At 43.9% G+C, this 16,527-nt stretch overlaps 1 protein-coding gene across 2 annotated transcripts in view; it reads right to left on the bottom strand.

Annotated features, from left to right (window-relative positions):
- Positions 1-16,527, bottom strand: part of NSMCE2 (NSE2 (MMS21) homolog, SMC5-SMC6 complex SUMO ligase) — a 214,926-nt gene that overhangs the window by 123,923 nt on the left and 74,476 nt on the right. For both annotated transcript variants that reach the window (XM_082235933.1, XM_082235934.1), the window contains exon 4: positions 11,858-12,011. In XM_082235933.1, coding sequence (XP_082092059.1) covers positions 11,858-12,011 — 154 coding nt within the window. The remainder of the gene's footprint in view (positions 1-11,857; positions 12,012-16,527) is intronic.

Below are 16,527 nucleotides of genomic sequence, written 5' to 3'. Positions count from 1 at the left end.
AAGGCATGGAGTGGCTCAGCTTTTTCCCTCCACCATTAAACAAGAAAAGAAAGCGCTCCTTGAACAGCCCCCTCCAAGCTATGCTAAAACTATTTGAACGCAACAGGTTGCATAACCAGTATAAAGTGTCATGAAGTTTAAGCTTTGTAATGCAATCAGCCTGTTCCTGGAGCCAAAACCTGAATTCAGAGAACCTGCATTTTCCAGAATCATGTCTTTCTGTGTGTGTGTATGTCTTTCACCACTCTCTGATTCATTTGACTTTGAAAGCAAAACAAACACATTGCTGCTTTTCGTATTATTGCACAATACGGCAATTCGCAAGAATGAAATGTGTTCAGAGTTCCTAGAAGAAGAAAAAAAAAACCTGCAGCGATGCAAGCTGCCAACTCGTTCAATGTCAACCTTCAGGCAGTATAGCAGGCCGAGCAGTAAAATGAGTCACGGTGAGTCACTCTAAAGCTATTTTTTGCTTTGAAAGTATTGCCAGGCACAGTGTTAATGTTCAACCCAGAGTAAATTTAGCAATGGCAGGAAAAACAAGAGTTTCCATGGTTGCTCCTCAGCAATGTTTATGGTGCATATGGGCAACCAATAACGCAAAAGAGTTAAGCCAAATAAATTACGGGGACACATTCCTTTTTCATTAAAAAAACACACACCAAACAAACCCTCCAAATTTTGACACATTTGGGTTGCATGACTCACTTGGCTACTTTCTCTACGTTTCTCCAATTCCAAAAAATGCAATCAACAACATGCCTCTCTTCATCCAGAGTACCATAAAACTACTGTTAGTAATATGCTTCGCACAACACAACACAGCCTTCCTTTTTTTACTGGACCAAAGCATATGACTTCTGCATCCATCACCCAGCTGTGGGTGGAACTAGGACCAATTAACATAACGCTGGTAGCAGGCAGACCTTTCTTACCCTGTGAATGCACATGGAAAGAAAAAAAAAGAAGGAAGGATTACAGCTTCATCATGTAAATTGCCTCTTAGGGTTTGTGTGTCTTCTAAGTGCCACGCAGAAGAGGAACCTGGAAGCTAGGTTTCATGAGCAGCGGTTGCGTGGTGCAACACCCTGGCGATCAGGGGAGATGGGAGAAGGCAAACATGCAGAAAAGAGAATTATCATAGAATCATAGAGTTGGAATAGACCACAAGGGCCGTCGAGTCCAACCCCCTGCCAAGCAGGAAACACCATCAGAGCACTCCTGACATATGGTTGTCAAGCCTCTGCTTAAAGACCTCCAAAGTAGGAGACTCCACCACACTCCTTGGCAGCAAATTCCACTGTCGAACAGCTCTTACTGTCAGGAAGTTCTTCCTAATGTTTAGGTGGAATCTGCTTTCTTGTAGTTTGGATCCATTGCTCCGTGTCCGCTTCTCTGGAGCAGCAGAAAACAACCTTTCTCCCTCCTCTATATGACATCCTTTTATATATTTGAACATGGCTATCATATCACCCCTTAACCTCCTCTTCTCCAGACTAAACATGCCCAGCTCCCTTAGCCGTTCCTCATAAGGCATCGTTTCCAGGCCTTTGACCATTTTGGTTGCCCTCCTCTGGACACGTTCCAGTTTGCCAGTGTCCTTCTTGAATTGTGGTGCCCAGAACTGGACACAGTACTCCAGGTGAGGTCTGACCAGAGCAGAATACAGTGGCACTATTACTTCCCTTGATCTAGATGCTATACTCCTATTGATGCAGCCCAGAATTGCATTGGCTTTTTTAGCTGCCGCGTCACACTGTTGGCTCATGTCAAGTTTGTGGTCAACCAAGACTCCTAGATCCTTTTCACATGTACTGCTCTCAAGCCAGGTGTCCCCCATCTTGTATTTGTGCCTCTCATTTTTTTTGCCCAAGTGCAATACTTTACATTTCTCCCTGTTAAAGTTCATCTTGTTTTTACGAAGGAACTCTGATGGCTTGGGAGAAAAGTCTAGCCAGTTCAGCATCCTGCTTTCCTAGTGGGCAATTAGATGCCTCCAGGAAACCACAAGCAAGGCGTGAAGGCAACAGCACCCCTTGCTGTTGCTTCACAGCTACTGCTAGGCATTCTGCTCTGAGAGCATGATGGTTCCATATGGCCATCAATCCCTCGATTTCTGGAGCTCAGGCATAATGGCTGTTGCTTTTGTAGCCTAAATGGGACCACCCACATGGAAGAGGGAGCTATCAAAAGGCTTGGGGAGACCTCTACATTTGCAATATTCAGCCACGGGATCTGGAATGTGAAGTTGGAGAGGGGGACACACAGTGCAATGAGGACTGGGCGTGTTCAGTGACCGCAGAAGGAAGTATCATGGAGGAAGGCACAGTGAATACACTGGTTGACTGAAAAGGAGTACTTCGTACTGCAACGTTTTGCTGCAGCTGCGTTGTTAGGCAGCATATCCATCAACAGCTGCATCCTCTCTGAGTCCATAGAGTTCCCCTTTAAAAGACACCTGAGCTAGTAATCGTCGTGTATTTTATGAGAGCGCGGACATTCTGTCTGTCCTGAATCTACTGCCAATCAGTTTCATTGGAAACTGAAATCGAATTAACTGGGAGGGAAGCAGCACTTTGGAGAGAGGCCCTGGCTCAGTGACGAAACACGCGCTTTGCTCACAGAAAATCCCAGGTCACCCTCAGTTAAAGGGATTTCTGCTGGCAGGGCTAGGAAATACAACAAAACAACAACACCAGTATAATTATAAAACCAAATTTACTAGAATAATAGCTAGAATAGAGATAGACTTGTAACCAACAACAAACATACTAAGGTGCCATGTGCAAGACAAAGCTTGGAGATATTGTAAACAAGGAGTGGATAAATGTACAAGTCTATCTTGAGAGTCCCATGTACTGCAAGAAGATCAAACCTATCCATTCTGAAGGAAATCAGCCCTGAGTGCTCACTGGAAGGACAGATCCTAAAGCTGAGGCTCTAATACTTTGGCCACCTCATGAGAAGAGAAGACTCCCTGGAAAAGACACTGATGTTGGGAAAGATGGAGGGCACAAGGAGAAGGGGACGACAGAGAACAAGATGGTTGGACAGTGTTCTCGAAGCCACCAGCATGAGTTTGAGTAAACTGCGGGAGGCAGTGGAAGACAGAAGTGCCTGGTGTGCTCTGGTCCATGGGGTCACGAAAAGTCGGACACGACTAACCGACTAAACAACAACAATCTTAACAAGTTACATGTGCAGTAAATGTTACACAGACTGGATAAATGAACCGTTCAACAAGTAGCGTAAATCCAATCACAGAACACAACGGCAAATGTAGCACACTGGAGAATATGAAAAAGCTTTTCAAAGCTGTTTTTCAAAGATTGAACTGGCTCAGATGTTCTTTGATGGGCCTTGAGTTGGAAACACAAAGCTGTATGCACGGATCAATCACAGGAAGGCAAATCAGAGCCACCACCCTGGTGAGAATAATGCAAGAGGGCAAAAGGAGACCTGTTCTCCGGATATAATACAGGGTTCGAAACACACACTTTGCTCACAGAAAATCCCAGGTCACCTGGGATTTCTGCTGGCAGGACCAGGAAATACCAAAGACCCATTGGTTTAAAGATTTGTTCTGGACTTCCATTACACTGGGTTTTCTGTCTGTCACGTACCACCTTTTGGAAGAGTACTGAAATACACTGCAAACTGAAATTTACACTTCAACGAATTCACACCCACTACACTGCAATTATTCCTTTTTGAGTTACACGTCATTTTATTTCTATAAAGAGCACTATGTCTGAACATCTGATTTCACGTCCTGAAGCAACATTGTGATTAGTCAAGGCTGTCAAAGGTATCTTCAGGCTATAAGGGGAAGTATGGTGTGAATGACTTGCAGCAACCCCACTCTTCCAGTAAGGAGGGCTGGATCAAAGAACAACACTGTAATGAAGGCAGGCTAAACATGCATGTGCTGCTCTTTCTAAAAGGTAGACGTGCAACCAGCTTGCAGATACTAATAGTGATATGCAAAAAGTGCATCAATTAAAATTGCTTCGTTGGGTGGAGGGGATCCTGTCTAAAGCAGCAGAGAATAGTGTGCTCTCCAGATTTTGAAACCTATGGGTTTTTAATTTAATTTTATTTTTTATCATTGTTGTTGTTTGTTTGTTTTGTTATTTATATTGCAATGCACATTCCTCCATGCAGAGAACCTGCCTCTGCAAAGCACCAAGCATTTTCAATGGAAGTATAGAAATAAAACGACATCCTAATAAATAAGTATCTTACTTATTAACACGTTTATAACCTACCTTCCCAGCAAAGTAAAAATTAAATTTAAAAAAATCACTGGAGTGCCCCACATTTGATATGAACGGCTGCTAAAAACGCACCGCCTTTGCCCCCAGGAGGGATTTGTTCCAAAAACGTGTCAGGGTTGGAATAAATTTCATTTCAAGCACCTGCAGGTGCTTTTCCTCTTTCTTTTTTTTATCCTGCTAGAGGAGGTGTTTTCTTTGTTTTGTGGTTTGCTTTCTTCCCATCAGAGCCCTTAAAGGTGCTTAAATGTACTTTAATAGTATACTCCATGTACTTTAGTACATGCACTAAATAAACAGCTAAATGAATGTCAGTAATGAGCAAGAAAGGGGGGCGGTAAATACCTTTCCGAGCCGCATTTTAAAGTTACCGTACTTTTCTGTGTATTAGACGAGGGTTTTTTATGATAAATTAATCTGAAAAATTGGGGGTCGCCTTATACATGGACAGTGCAGGTGACTGGTTGCCTTATACAGAGGACGGGTGACTGGTTGCAAGCATGATATTTTAAGTGATGATTGATTGGGTGACTGGTGGCTTCTGCAAGGGCTGCTGCGGATTGGCTGTTGTTGCTGCAATTGGGCGGGCGTTTGGCGGCTGCTGGCGGTGAGTGGGTATAGTATTTTCATCTCCCGCAGTGCATGCAATAGCGTTCGGCAGGCAGGTTAGCGGTTTTCGTCAAACTGCCCGCCCCCAAAGAAAGCTGGGCAATCCCACCCAAGAAACGCTCTAGAACCCTGGGCAATCCTCCCCCAAAAAAGCTCAACATCTCTGAGCAATCTCCCCCCATTTTCTTAATTTTGAGTCTCCCAAAATCTTATACATGGGGGCGTGTAATACACGGTAAAAGACGGTACATGCGGCCAGTTAAGTGGCTGAAAGTGCATGGAGAGCGTCTGAGGATGTCGACACACTCAAGAGAGAGCATGATGCACATCGCAGGGGTGAAATCTCGCCGAATTTTGCTTGTTCCCATCTCTTTACTGCAGCACTATCCCACCAGCTCAGGGGTGGATATTAGACAAAAACTCAAAGGTAATTATGTAGATAGATTTACCAGAGCTAAACGAGATTGCCAAACAATTACACATTATTACGAATGCCAGCTAAAGAAGTGCTTTCTTGCTTGGCATGCTAATGCGCCGCCTTTATTCATTAGACTTAAGCTCCAGTAATTATTATTTGCAGCCTAGAGTGAGATAAAGTAATCAAGCAGCTATTGCTTATTGCTCTTCTGACTGTGGGAAGAAGCTTCCTACACAACTTCTGGTTATGAGTCTAGACGTAAATTAAAGGCTCTAATCCTATGCACACGTACCAGAGAGTGGGTCCCCATTGAAATTAGGGAGGTTTACTTCTGAGTAAACATGCACTGCAAGAATGGGGCAGTGAATCCTGCCCCTCTCCAAATTATATTTATGTTACTCAGATTCAGGGCAACTGAAAGTCACTATTTTCCAGAAGCGCCAAGGGATTGTTTATTTAAGCACCTACTGTCTTGGCCTGAATGTAAGCCTCACTTTTTCCCCAAATTCTGACCGTGAAAAGTTAAAGTGCGGCTTATATTTGCGGCCTTAAGGTATGCCGCCAGGGCAATGGAAGGGAGTGAGCGAGGAAGGGGGAAAGCCGCCGGCAACACAGCGCAGCTCCCCCCCTCCCAGTTCAGTATGCAGCCAGGAGCAGCGAGGAATGGAGTGACTTATATTTGGGTATTTTTTCTTTTTTTTCTCCCCCCTCCTCCAATTTTAAGGGTGCAGCTTATATTCGGGCCAATACGGTATATATCACTTTGCCTTCCTGCTGTGCCATATGACAGGAAGAGCTTTTAGTAGAGGTCCCATCTCTACATCAGATGAAGACCATTTATCTGCCTGAACTGAACTGCCTGAACTCTCCAAAAAACAGTAACTCTCAATTTTATTCTTGCGACTGCTAGATGATTTGATGTTTACTGTTTTATACTGCTTTCCTAAATTAGCTGTTTTGGTCTACAGCTTTCTTTTTACAGTGCTTTCTTTGTATTTCTACTTCCAGGTTATCTCAGGGGTCATTGGGTTTTACAGATGTCCTCTACAGGGTAGAGGGAGGTCCACTCTCTGATGCCACCCTCCCAGTGACTTTCTGAATGGACTGTCATCATTACTCCTCAAAGCAGAGGAAGAAGAGAAGAAGAGTTTGGATTTGATATCCCGCTTTATCACTACCCGAAGGAGTCTCACAGCAGCTAACAATCTCCTTTTCCCTTCCTCCCCCACAACAAACACTCTGTGAGGTGAGTGGGGCTGAGAGACTTCAGAGAAGTGTGATTAGTCCAAGGTCACCCAGCAGCTGCATGTGGAGGAGCAGGGAAGCGAACCCGGTTCACCAGATTACAAGTCTACTGCTCTTAACCACTACACCACACTGGGCATGTCAAGGAAGGGCTTTTGACCCACTAAATGCAAAGCCCACCCCGTATTATGATGTGAGCGCTGACTTCATCTAAGGCGAGACCTTGTGTAGTGTTCAGGATGAGCTATAGGAGAGCAGAGAACGGATGTTGCTTCAGCAACAGCCTGCCTTCAAGTGAGCCATGTCTAAGAGCAGCAATTACGTCTATTGCAAGCCCTGCCTTTACTGAAAGATGCCTTTTCAGTTTAGGACAGGGGTCAGCAAACTTTTTTAGCAGGGGGCCAGTCCACTGTCCCTCAGACCTTGTGGGGGGCCGGACTTTATTTTTGGGGGGGAAATGAACAAATTCTTATGCCCCACAAATAACCCAGAAATGCATTTTAAATAAAAGCATACATTCTACTCATGTAAAAACACGCTGATTCCCGGAGCGTCCGCAGGCCAGATTTAGAAGGCGATTGGGCTGGATCCAGCCCATGGGCCTTAGTTTGGCTACCCATGTTTTAGGGGGCCCAGCCTGCCTCAGCACTCTTTTACTCCAATAGAGTATCTGGGAAACTTTCTGCAAAAAGAAGGCTTTAAAAATGCACGCCACTCTCTCCTTTTACTGCTAATCCCTCTCCTCCCATTTGCTTGCATTCCCCAAAATGGAGAATGTCTCTGTGAGCAACTTCAAATTCCACCCATTCCTGCAAAGCAATGCAAAACTATGGCCAAATATTCTGCACTAATTTTTAATCTCCCTTACCCCATAACCTCAAGCAATCTGAGCACCCTTAAACAAAGCAGCTAACAATTATAATGAACCAACCATATATTTCCCAGTGCAGCCACCCTATGCACAATTATACACATTTTAGAAATATCTTTAAAAGAAATGGAACTCGCCTTTGTATAACCAACCAGATGGAGGAATGCAGCCTGATAATGACTTAGAAACTGAGACTCTTAAAACAACTGAAGGCTAAGAACCATTCAATACTCAAGTGTTGGGGTTTCTTGTACAAATTTGTTCCTTAAAACTGGACATCACATGCCACCTTGAGAGACATGGCACTTAAAAAAAAGTTTCAGAGTGCCGATCTTCTAAGCTTATCAGAAATTCAGATGCAATCTCCAGCATCTGAAATATGTATGATGTTTCTGGTGAGTGCAAGCCAGCCCGGTCACAAGAGGTAATGATTTTGTAACTCAACCAAGTTGCACAAATGAATTACTTATACAGTCAAGAAATATGGGAACAGGATGATCTGATGAAGTGGTGCTGGTGGGGAAATGCAATTGCTCCACCACTAAGCCTCAGCAAGCATAATGCTCGGCTGAGAAGTTCCCAAAGGCTTCTTCCGTGCAAGCATAATAAAAGTCACTCAGTCACAACGCTGCCGGTCAAGGGGTTGGAGGCCCCTTGAATTCCAGCTAGATGGGTTTTCTCTGAGTCGCTGCCTGAGAATGCAACTGTTTTGAAGAAACTCGCCCAATCAGTTCCAATTCACGAGATACAATACAGCATTGCTGTTTCTGAGGGAGCAGAAAGAAAGTTTTGGCTAACCGAGGGACTTGGTAGCACATGAGCAACTGCAGCGGGGATGCTGGAAGTCACCCTTCCAGCCGGAGTTGGGACGCCGACCAGTCCACTGACCGCCAGTTATCTATTGTGAAACATTCCACGAAGTGTTAAGAAAGTCCTTGTGTAAGTAAGCAGGCTTCCTTTTGCATTGATTACAGCATGGGGTCATCTGATAGCAGCGGCAAGGGGTGAGGGCCCTTTGCTCCTGGGCCACACAAACCCAGGGCTGTGTACACATACACTGTCAACCACATTTAGGAGCAAAGGAAGGGCAAGATCTGCCCTCTTGATCCTTTCCCCTTCCTCACTTAAGCCACACTCCCTAGCTTTTCCTTGTGGCCATTTTCTTAACTGCTAGCATCACTCACATGAAACCTCGAGAAGCAAGCACACACACAAGCACACAAAAACATCAACTTAGTGGCACAGGTCTAGAGATGCAACAAGACCTCCACCCTCTCGGCCTCACTGATGTGGTCCAAAAGAAAGCAGAGCAATACGTTTGGCACTAGCTTGGCTGCAGGAGCTGCTGGAAGGAAGCGTACAAGGCGCCATCTAACCGCCTTAGGAACTCCACCCCATTTTTGTGTAGGATTTACTCCTTAACCTTTTCTTGGATGGGCTTCCATCTACCTTGGCAGATTGATAGGCCCCATCTGCCCTTCACTTCCCTCTACAGCAAGTGCAGAAACTACGTTCTTGATCATCGGACCATTGGCCTTCTCCACTCAACCCACCAGAGCCTATCTTCTCACGTAGGGGAAGTCCCTAACTCACCAAGGTTTTGAGATCCATTGGCTGCGCTCACCTGGTTTAGTCAGCCAGACGAAGCAGTTCCCAGGGTGTGGCCACTGTCACATGCTGACATCTTCTAGGAGCCACAGGTGAGAGCTTAATGCAGGATGAGGACCAAAGGTGAACAAACTGCTGCAGTACGAACACAATGTGCCTCCCACCAAAGCTACTACCCCTCCCCTAAGACCCCATATATTATTAATATTATTTTATTATTAAAAATAGTTTATTATAAAATGTAACCTATATATTAGAGTCATACCTCACGTTGAAGTAGCTTCGGGATAAGTATTTTCGGGTTGCGCACTGTGGCAACCTGGAAATAATGGAGCACGTTACTTCTGGGTTTCGCCGCTCGCGCATGCGCAGACGGTCAAAATTATGTCACGTGCATGCGCAGAAGCGGCAAATCATGACCCGCGACACGCAGAGACGGGTTGCGTTCACTTCTGGATGCGAACGGGCCTCCAGAATGGGTCCCTTTCGCGTCCAGAGGTACCACTGTATTAGTAATAATTTTACTAGTTGCCATATTTATTAGTCACGTACGCGCAAAAATAACAAAGCAAAATAGAAGCAGCAATTCACAGAAACGAAAATGCTCACCTGACAACATATTTAAAGGGGACAAGTCCTACCCACCCCCCACTTAAAAGATGAGCACAACAAAGGCACAGACAGACAGCAACGGCACCAGGGGGGCTTCCCTTATATTGCAACACTCATGTGCAGGCTCTGGGATGTGCAAAGAAGGGCCGTGGAATCTTCATCTTATAGTTAATGGCATCTGGTGCCCTGGGAACTCCAGAATCCCAGGTCTCCTTACACCCGCAATACTGCCATTGCACCACTGAAGGAACTGAGCAGGAGGTGATGCCATGACAAGAGGCCTTCAACGAGGCCTCCTTGCTGATGCTGCCAAGAATGTATGTAAAGAGAGGGGTGGCAGTTGCAAGGAGGAATTGAGATCCAGTTGCACTAGGGCAGAACCCATGGAGCTCTGCTGCCTAGTAGGTGGAGGCTAAAATGACTCCTAAATAATCCTGGCACCACATTCCTCTTCAGGACACCAGATCTGAATGCGATTACAAGGCTCTTTCGCAAGCCGCCATGAGAAGCTTTCGCAGCATAAAGCAGCGTATAAGTACTCGGAACCTGCAATTGCTCCTTCGCGCTCTGAGCTAGAAATTATAATTCAGTGACAATTTCCCTTCTAGGAACGCCTTCCGCCCAAGGAAGAATCCACCCATCAGATATCCCAATCACGTTGTGGAGGTTTCTGAGACATTTTTGATGATGCAGAAGAAGAAGAAGAATCCAGCCCTCACATGGCATGCCAGCCACATCAACTGGGCCTCCTAACTGCACCTTCTGAACTGGGAGTTCATCCTGGGACTCCCCCTGGAGCTCTGCATGAGACAAGAAGGTTCAGTCCTGGTAGTCAAGCTGCCTTTCAGGAAATCTTCTGGGGGGTTTCCTAGAGCTGCCAGTATCAACCCCCCTGGAGTGGGTGGGACTGTGCAGGAGATGAACAAAGTCCTAGGGAAAAGGACTGAGGAGGGGGGAATACGTTTGTGAGGTATAGTGGGATGAATTCAATTAGCCTCAGAAATAGAGGACATGGGGGCAAGGTATACAGAGAGTGTGCCTTATGATGACAAGGCGGAACATCTGCATTTAATAAGATATATTTTACATTTTATGAGTGCTAGCAATAAGGATGGATGGCTAACAAATGTTGGTCGTATACTGGTATTTCCTGACTTTGCATTCCGAATAATTTGGGTTGGGGTCCACAGCAACTATGTAAGCTCATCGAGGGCTCAATAAACTCCGGAGTGTGGAGAAATCCTGGCCTGTCTTCTCACAGGCGATCCGCTGAGAAGCTTACAAGGAAACCTGGAGTTCCCTGGAGCACGTTTTGAGAGCAAGCTGAATTAGGCCATAAGGGATTTTAATAGGCTGCAGCCTTACATGCTCCTTGTGCCCAATCCGAAAACCTGGGAACAGACACTGTAAGCATTTTCCAACAATATAGTTCCATGATTAAAGCAAAGGTCTCTTTAGGATTGCAACATATCCTGGGTTGTGAAACTGGAGCAATTTGTTAAGAGTGACAAAATGAAAACAGCTTACCTAATCCTTCTTTAAAAGATCCTATCAAAACGAGAATGTAGCATAAGTGTAAAATAAAAAAAAGCTCGACTTCAAACATAAAAAAGGGATATGAAGCAAGATTTGCATTACATATGCATGCAAATAAGCCCAGCACCGTGAGAGAGACTCAAGAAGGGGGGTGGGGTGGAATCACTGCTTATTACCTACTGCTTTATATTTTGCTGCATGGAGTGAAAACTTTCATTCAGTCCTACGGAAGAAATGCAAATCACAGATTGCTCCCCAATTGCTGCCTTTTGTACTTTAAACAATTGGCTAGCAGATTAAAAAGGAAAAAGAAAACTGGGCTTCTGCAGAATGAATTTTAAGTTTACCTATTAATTCAAACTAAGCATATCGCATAAATCTCTGGCACACTTTATAAATGGGTCAGATGAATGAACAATCAGGGAACAGGCGCTCCAGCATGGCTCCCAATCACAAAATGCGGCTCGGGAATTTTTGGCAATATCCCGTTTCACCCTAGCTCATCCTGAGGGGCAGCCTGGTGGGAACGACGCAGGGAGATTAAATTTCTATTTTGCTGGGAACCTCACCTGAGAGTCGCTTCCCTGCTCAAGGTTCACAGTGAGAGACAGAGCTAAGAGAGGGGGATCAGCTGTTTGTACCTTCTCAGAACTCTCCAAGTATGGTGACAAAGAAAAGACTTACACTGCGCCTTCATTTGCCTGAGCTGCTCCTTAAAGTGGACATATTTCTCATTTCCCTGCAAGTCAAGGTCACTGTTTCTGCTTTCCAAGGCTTCAAACTTCTCTTCAACTACATTTTTCAAATCCGGCAATGTTTCTGGCTTGTCTCGCTTTAGCTGTAGAAAAACAGAGATAAAATAAACAATTAGATTAATAAATAAATAGCCGTAATCTTGTGACTCGCCAGAGCACATCATGCTTCTCATCCCATTTTAAAAAGGAGAGGGAGCAGCTATACTTGAAGTATTGGTAAATTTATGAGACTTTCCCCTGTATTCAGCTCCATCAAACTCCTGGGATTGAAAGCGGGCAGAAGTGGTTGTTTATATATTCTGGCTCCTGATCAGAATGAAACCTCTGGAAAGACAGTAAAATTTAGCTACACACAGAACGGTGGCATATAAAGGTGTTAAGAGACCCGCTTAGCATTACAGGTGCATGCACACCTTAAGGCTATTAAAGGTGAAACAGAGAACAGAACATATCAGAATATGTCACCAGAAATGAAATATTCTCAATAGTAATTTATAAACTGGTTGCTTGTCAAATTATTGGAGTATTACAATATATCCAAAACAATGAGAGAAATTGGAAGGATCTCAAAGGAGAAGATAGACAGGGACTAGAAGGTGTTTAAAGGATACTTGCAAAACCATATTGAAAAATCAGAACTCCTATTAGAATAAACAAGTTCCATTTTAAATACTGAAATACTAAATAAGATGGATAACAATGTGTAACAGAAAAAGAAGCATGAAATTAGGTTAAAGGTGTGTGAAAGAAAGTAATAGAAGTGGAAAGAAATTGCAATTGAGTAGATTGGAAGTCTCTAGCACAAAGGTGGGGTGAGAGGTGGTGGATGGTGATGGGAAAAGGATTTATCTGTGGGACTGAGTGTATGTATGTTTGAACATTTTTAAGGATTGTATGAAATGTATGTTTGTATTCTTGTATATTCGCAATATGTGTGTATTAATGCTGAATTGTTTTAATAATAAAAACATTTTAAAAAAATTATAAACTGGGTGCACCAAAGCACATTGGAATGCCACAAAAAGCACTGTGTATCTGAAGAAGTGTGCATGCACACGAACTAACTTAGTTGGTCTTTAATGTGCTACTGGAAGGAATTTTTTTATTTTGACTATGGCAGATCAACACGGCTACCTATCTGTAACAAAAAGCACTGGAAGTGTTGCTTGGGGGGAAAAGGAAAGCCAATGCATTGGATGAATCCACCATGTTCAGCCTTCATCAATCTGTTTCCCCTCATAGGTTGTTGCACTAATTCCCATCATTCCCAGTCAGCATGGTCAATGGGAAAGGCTGGACTACCCTCCTTCCCCTCAGAGCAGAGAGCTCCAGTGTGGTCCTGACTCTTTCTCTCTACGCCAGCATTTGGGCAGGGACTTGTCGGACACGAGTGAGTAAAAAGGATGGCCTGATTCAGCAGGTATAGGTATACATTGGCAGGTATAGGAGCATCCCAAAAGCACCATCTCTGACTGGAAAGCACAATCACATCCCTGAGTCCTTAACTGACTAGATGAGATGCAAATATCTTAGCAAAGATATCCCGAAGTTTCAAGGGTGCCTGCACACTGTTCCAGGGAACATCAAAGGGACTGTCTTTCTAGCTACAGAGTGGGCTTAAAAAACTTTAAGTAAAAAAAAAGCAGAAATCCAGCTCTGTCACAGTATAAGACTGACACAAGCATTTTCAGAGGCATATTCTAGAGTCCACCTTGAATGAATGTGGAGCGCTGCCTGGGCTTTTGGGACCTCCTAGGAACACTTGTCTGTGGCTACACAACGCAGGGGAAGATTAGTAGGGAGGGACGCACTTTTGGGGGAAGTATGTCAAAAAGTACTAATCTTTTTATTATGAAATGTCTGAGGAACAATCAGATTCCCTGGAAATACAATTTGAAAACCTGGGCTCAAAAACACTATGCAAATACTTCTGGAGCTATACAGAGGCTTGAAGGTTCCTCTAAAAACTCACCTCTCCAGCCAAGATCTCCAAGTTCCCTGTCTATATGCTCCACACACTATTTTTACTGAATTTTTATTATTAATTAAATTTCCATATTGCCCTTCGTCCAAAGATCAGAGAGTGGTTTACAATATATATATTGTAAAACCCATAACATAATAACAAGGAAAAACAATAACCCCTCTTCCACAGTCCAGGGAGAAGAAGAATGTTATTGCCTGGAGTCTAAAGGTATGCAATAAAGGAGCCAAGCCAATCTCCCTGGGGAGAGCATTCCACAAGCGGGAAGCCACCACAGAAAAGGCCCCGTTCTTGTGTTGCCGCCCTCCGGACCTCTCAAGAAGGGGGCACACGAAGAAGGGCCTCCAATGATGATTGCAGGGTGCAGGTTGGTTCATATGGGGAGAAGTGGTCCATGAAATATTGTGTTCTTGAGCAGTTTAAGGCTTTATGGGTCAGAACCAGCACTTTTGAGTTAGGCCTAGAAACTAATCAGCAGCCAGTGAAGTCGGACCAGGATTGGCGTTATATTAGTCAACTAAAATTCCTTTCCCTGGCTGGCAACCTAGCTAGTGTTAGCAGGATGTCATTTCTCAAAACATAATCAGAGAGAAACTGATCCTGTGTACAGACTTTCCGTGGGCTTCTGGTTGGCAACTGTGAGAACTGATGGGCCTTTGCTCTGATCCAGCAGAGATTTTCTTAGGTTTGTATGCAGGTAAAGTTCACCTGCCAAAACAAATTTCCAAGGCCCTCCTCTCTGCTCCAATTTCAGATACACATTGCTTTACGTGTGACACACACGCACACCCTCCCTAAATCTCCAGAGAGCAACCCATCATTTCTAAAACAATGGCACCAATTTGGCCAAATTACCTCTGCAACCATGGGTGCTCCCGGTCCATCACCTAGGCAGTTATTATCATGATCACACTACAAGGTCATGTCAAAGGGAGGCGTTGGAATTCTCACCTGCCAAAGCTGGAAATCGCACCTGGAATACTGCACGGGTACAAAGGAACTCTCCAAAATGAGACATACAGTGGTACCTCGGTTTACATACACTTCAGGTTACAGACTCCGCTAACCCAGAAATATTACCTCAGATTAAGAACTTTGCTTAAGGATGAGAACAGAAATTGTGCAGCGGCGGTGCAGCAGCAGCAGTAGGAGGCCCCATTAGCTAAAGTGGTGCTTCAGGTTAAGAACAGTTTCAGGTTAAGAACAGACCTCCAAAATGAATTAAGTACTTAACCCGAGGTACTACTGTACTATCAGGAGCTCAGACAAACAGCCTCCTGTCGGCAAGCAGTAGTCTGGACCTCTTTCACAAGCCTAGCCACAAGTATTTTAATGCCTATGTATTAATGAAAGACCTATTAATGAAAGACCTATTAATTCAAACTAAGCATATCGCATAAATCTCTGGCACACTTTATAAATGGGTGAGATGAACGAACAAACAGGGAACAGGCGCTCCAGCATGGCTCCCAATCACAAAATGCGGCTCGGGAATTTTTGGCAATATCCCGTTTCACCCTAGCTCATCCTGAGGGACACTGCCCCTCCAGAGACTAAAAACAGCGTTATTAAAACATGATTGTAAACCATCTTTCTATGGCTAGATCTACACCGACTGCAAAAACGCTTTTTAAAAGTTATTTGGCTCTCAATGCAATTTTACATCGACAGGTTGCTACAGCACTCTCCGGTGTCACATGTTTATAATGCTTTTTTTTTTAATTCTTTTTATTCATTTTCTAATATCGAACATTAACAACAAACATCAACAATAACAAACACAAACATATAACAAAAAAGACAAACTAAACAAACATTACAATAATTATCAGTTGACTTCCCTCCATCTCAGTCTTGGGTTATGTTAATGCTAATTCCAATCTGCAGTTTTTTATTATACAGTGTCATCATGTCGCAAGAGTTATGTTACACCTACTGTGATTTTTATGTCTCTAGAATTTGTTTCTATGTATGTTATAAATTTGGACCATTCGTCAATAAACTTTCTACCTTTTTGCTGTCTGATATTCTGCGTCATTCTTGCTAAATCCATATATTCAAATAATTTAATTTGCCAGTCTTTGATAGTCGGAATGTTTGGGGTTTTCCAATTTTGTGCTAATAAAATCCTGGCAGCTACAGTCGCATACTGAAACATTACGTAATCTTCTTTCTTAATCTCATCTCCTATCATTCCCAGGAGGAAGGCTTCAGGCTTTTTAACAAAGGTATATTTAAGTATCTTCTTTAGCTCGTTGTAGATGGAATCCCAGATTTTTTTAATTTCTTCACATTTCCACCACATGTGGTAGAAGGTACCCTCTTTGGATTTACATTTCCAACACCTTCTGTCCCCAGTCTTATACATTTGTTTATAATGCATTTTTAACGCTTTAACTCACCAGTGTACATTAGTCCTGTGTAAAGCGCCCTGAGTGGGACGCGGGTGGCACTGTGGGTTAAACCACAGAGCCTAGTTGTTGCTAATCAGAAGGTTGGCGGTTCAAATCCCCGCAACGGGGTGAGTTCCTGTTGCTCAGTCACTGCGCCTGCCAACCTAGCAGTTCGAAAGCACGTCAAAGTGCAAGTAGATAAATAGGTACCGCTCTGGCGGG

Source organism: Podarcis vaucheri (genome assembly GCF_965113315.1).
Source record: "Podarcis vaucheri genome assembly, chromosome: 8".
Classification (NCBI taxonomy): domain Eukaryota; kingdom Metazoa; phylum Chordata; class Lepidosauria; order Squamata; family Lacertidae; genus Podarcis; species Podarcis vaucheri.
Note: the sequence above shows the minus strand (reverse complement) of the source record. Positions and strands in the feature narration are given on the sequence as shown.